This window comes from Triticum aestivum, chromosome 7A, assembly GCF_018294505.1.
Source record: "Triticum aestivum cultivar Chinese Spring chromosome 7A, IWGSC CS RefSeq v2.1, whole genome shotgun sequence".
Classification (NCBI taxonomy): Eukaryota; Viridiplantae; Streptophyta; class Magnoliopsida; order Poales; family Poaceae; genus Triticum; species Triticum aestivum.
The window spans coordinates 152,605,410-152,607,537 of NC_057812.1; the positions used below are offsets into that span (position 1 = coordinate 152,605,410).

Sequence of the window (2,128 nt, forward strand, 5' to 3'; positions counted from 1 at the left end):
CTACGACGAGGGGTAAACCCAGGGTCAACTAGCTTTGGACCAGACAGAGGAACACGGCACGCAACCCAGCTGCCGAACGAACAGGCCTCGCAATCGCCAGTCGACAAGCGGAGGTCGCCATCCAGACCCAGCATGCACTTGATTTTAACAAAACGGAAGGCTGAGCCGCGGCACTACTCTATTTGATTCTTGATGATGAGGTGCAGATTGATGCAACCATCTATGCAGATGTGATTGCACGAACCGTGTGGGCAACATTAAAATCTGATCTCATCATCTCACGGGTGGCGAGTGAATTGACACCGACGGGACACGCGGTTGCAATGCATGCTACCTCCCCCGCATCTTCCGAGCATCCAATGCACTGCCAGATTTGCGGTCTTAATTAAGTTGCAGGACAATATTAGTAGTTAGTACTTGCCATTTCTTGTTTGTGATATCTTTGGAATGATGAAAGCTAGCAGAGGCGCCACCCTAAGTTGCTGGACTATCTACTATATTAGTGGCATTTCTTTGTGCAATATCTTTGCACTTATTAAAATTCGAACCATATCTTTGCAATGAATGAAAGGTAGGAAGTGTCATGCACAAAAAAGGAAATCTTAATTTGTAATATCATCGACTGCAGCATTACTGATGATGATGATAACAGGAATCTACAAATATATGTTTCATACATGATGAAGGGAGATGGTGATCATAGATACAGGCGAGGATGAGCTTTCTGGACAAATTCTGTGACTATTACGACAAAATTGAGGTCTACTGTGATGGTATGATTTTATACAATGGCGAACGAGACAAGAAAATGAAAGAATTGCCGGAGCACCACCACCAGCAGCAGCCTATGGACACCATCCACCGCCACCAGCGGCCAACAGGAGGAAAGGGACGTCCCGCCTTATCGCCTCCGCCGCCCCACTACAGCAGAAAAGAATCGGTTGGCCGGCGCCGTCAGCCCCGCGCGGCGGCGGCGGCGGGGGGAGTGTGCGGCTGCTGCGGCAGCGGGTGGTGGAACAGCGAGGGCGCGTCGCGGCCGCCGAGGTCCATGGAGGACCTGGCGGAGCCCGGCGGCGCGGCGAAGCGGGCGGAGAAGTCGGGGTACCCCGGGAGCTCGCCGCCCGGGGCGCCCTCCGGGGTGGCGCCGTGGCCCTCGTCGAAGTTGAGCGCGTAGCTGAGCGCGTCGTAGTTGAGCTTCCGCCCCCCGCCGGCGCCGGCGCCGGCCCCGTGCCGGTGGTGCCCGCGGCGGAACCGCCGGATGAAGGTCTTCCAGCGCGGGCCGGCCACCAGCTCCGACCACTCGCGCACCTTCATCAGCGCGTCCACCCCGCGCCGCCACCACCGCCGCCGCTCCGCGCCCGCCCTCGTCCCTTCCCCGACCTGGTGCCACCACTCCTCGTCCGTCGTGGTCGGCCCCGCGCGGCGGGCGTGCGAGGAGGAGGACGACGACTGCCACGGCGCGGAGAAGCAGCAGCAGCGGTACCGGCGGCGCGAGAAGAAGGCCGCGTCGGCGTCGTCGGGCGCGCCGCCGTAGCCGCCTCCGTCCATGGGGATCTCGGGGCGGTTGGCCGGAACTCTTTCTTGGAGGGCGATGCGTGGCGCGTGCGCGGGGCGGAGGGGAGCGGAGGCGAGAGCGGGGAGGGGCGCCAGGGTTTTATCGGGGAGGCGGTTTCCACTTGCCCGCGACGGCGCGCGCCCCCTCGCGCTCGCGCCTGCTGAGCCCAACTGCCATCCACCCCTTCGCCTCGTGACCCCGGGCCCACCGCCCGCGTGGTGGTGGTCCGTGGGGCCCGTGGTTTGGGGCACAGGTGTCAGTGGAGATGGGTGGGTTGTCATCGGCTGGCAGGCGCGGCCGTTTATTTGCCACGTCGTTGCTGCTTGACGGACGGTGACGGGCGGGGGTCAGTTCCGCGGGGCAGGGTTGTCAGTGGCCAGACGTTGTGGGGGTGGGCCCGGAGAACAGTGAGGATGCAGCGCAGAAGCCAGGACGGGCGGTCATTCTTGCTCGGGGTACGATTCCTTGGATGGTGCGCCATCCCCCCTCCCATACCAAATAATCTCCTAGAGCATGAGCAATGAGCCAATGTCATCTGTTCTAAGAGCAAGTCCAGCAGCGCCCCGAAACCCA

At 61.0% G+C, this 2,128-nt stretch overlaps 1 protein-coding gene across 1 annotated transcript; it reads right to left on the reverse strand.

Annotated features, from left to right (window-relative positions):
* Positions 1 to 591: 591 nt before the first annotated feature.
* Positions 592 to 1,851, reverse strand: LOC123149968 (uncharacterized). Its single transcript, XM_044569759.1, has one exon. It carries the CDS (start codon positions 1,834 to 1,836, stop codon positions 955 to 957), a length of 882 nt encoding a protein of 293 aa, XP_044425694.1. The 5' UTR covers positions 1,837 to 1,851; the 3' UTR covers positions 592 to 954.
* Positions 1,852 to 2,128: the final 277 nt, after the last annotated feature.

What these genes read in the sequence shown, in the direction of transcription:
- LOC123149968 (XM_044569759.1), bottom strand. Translation starts at nt 1,836, where the DNA reads ATGACAACCCACCCATCTCCACTGACACCTGTGCCCCAAACCACGGGC.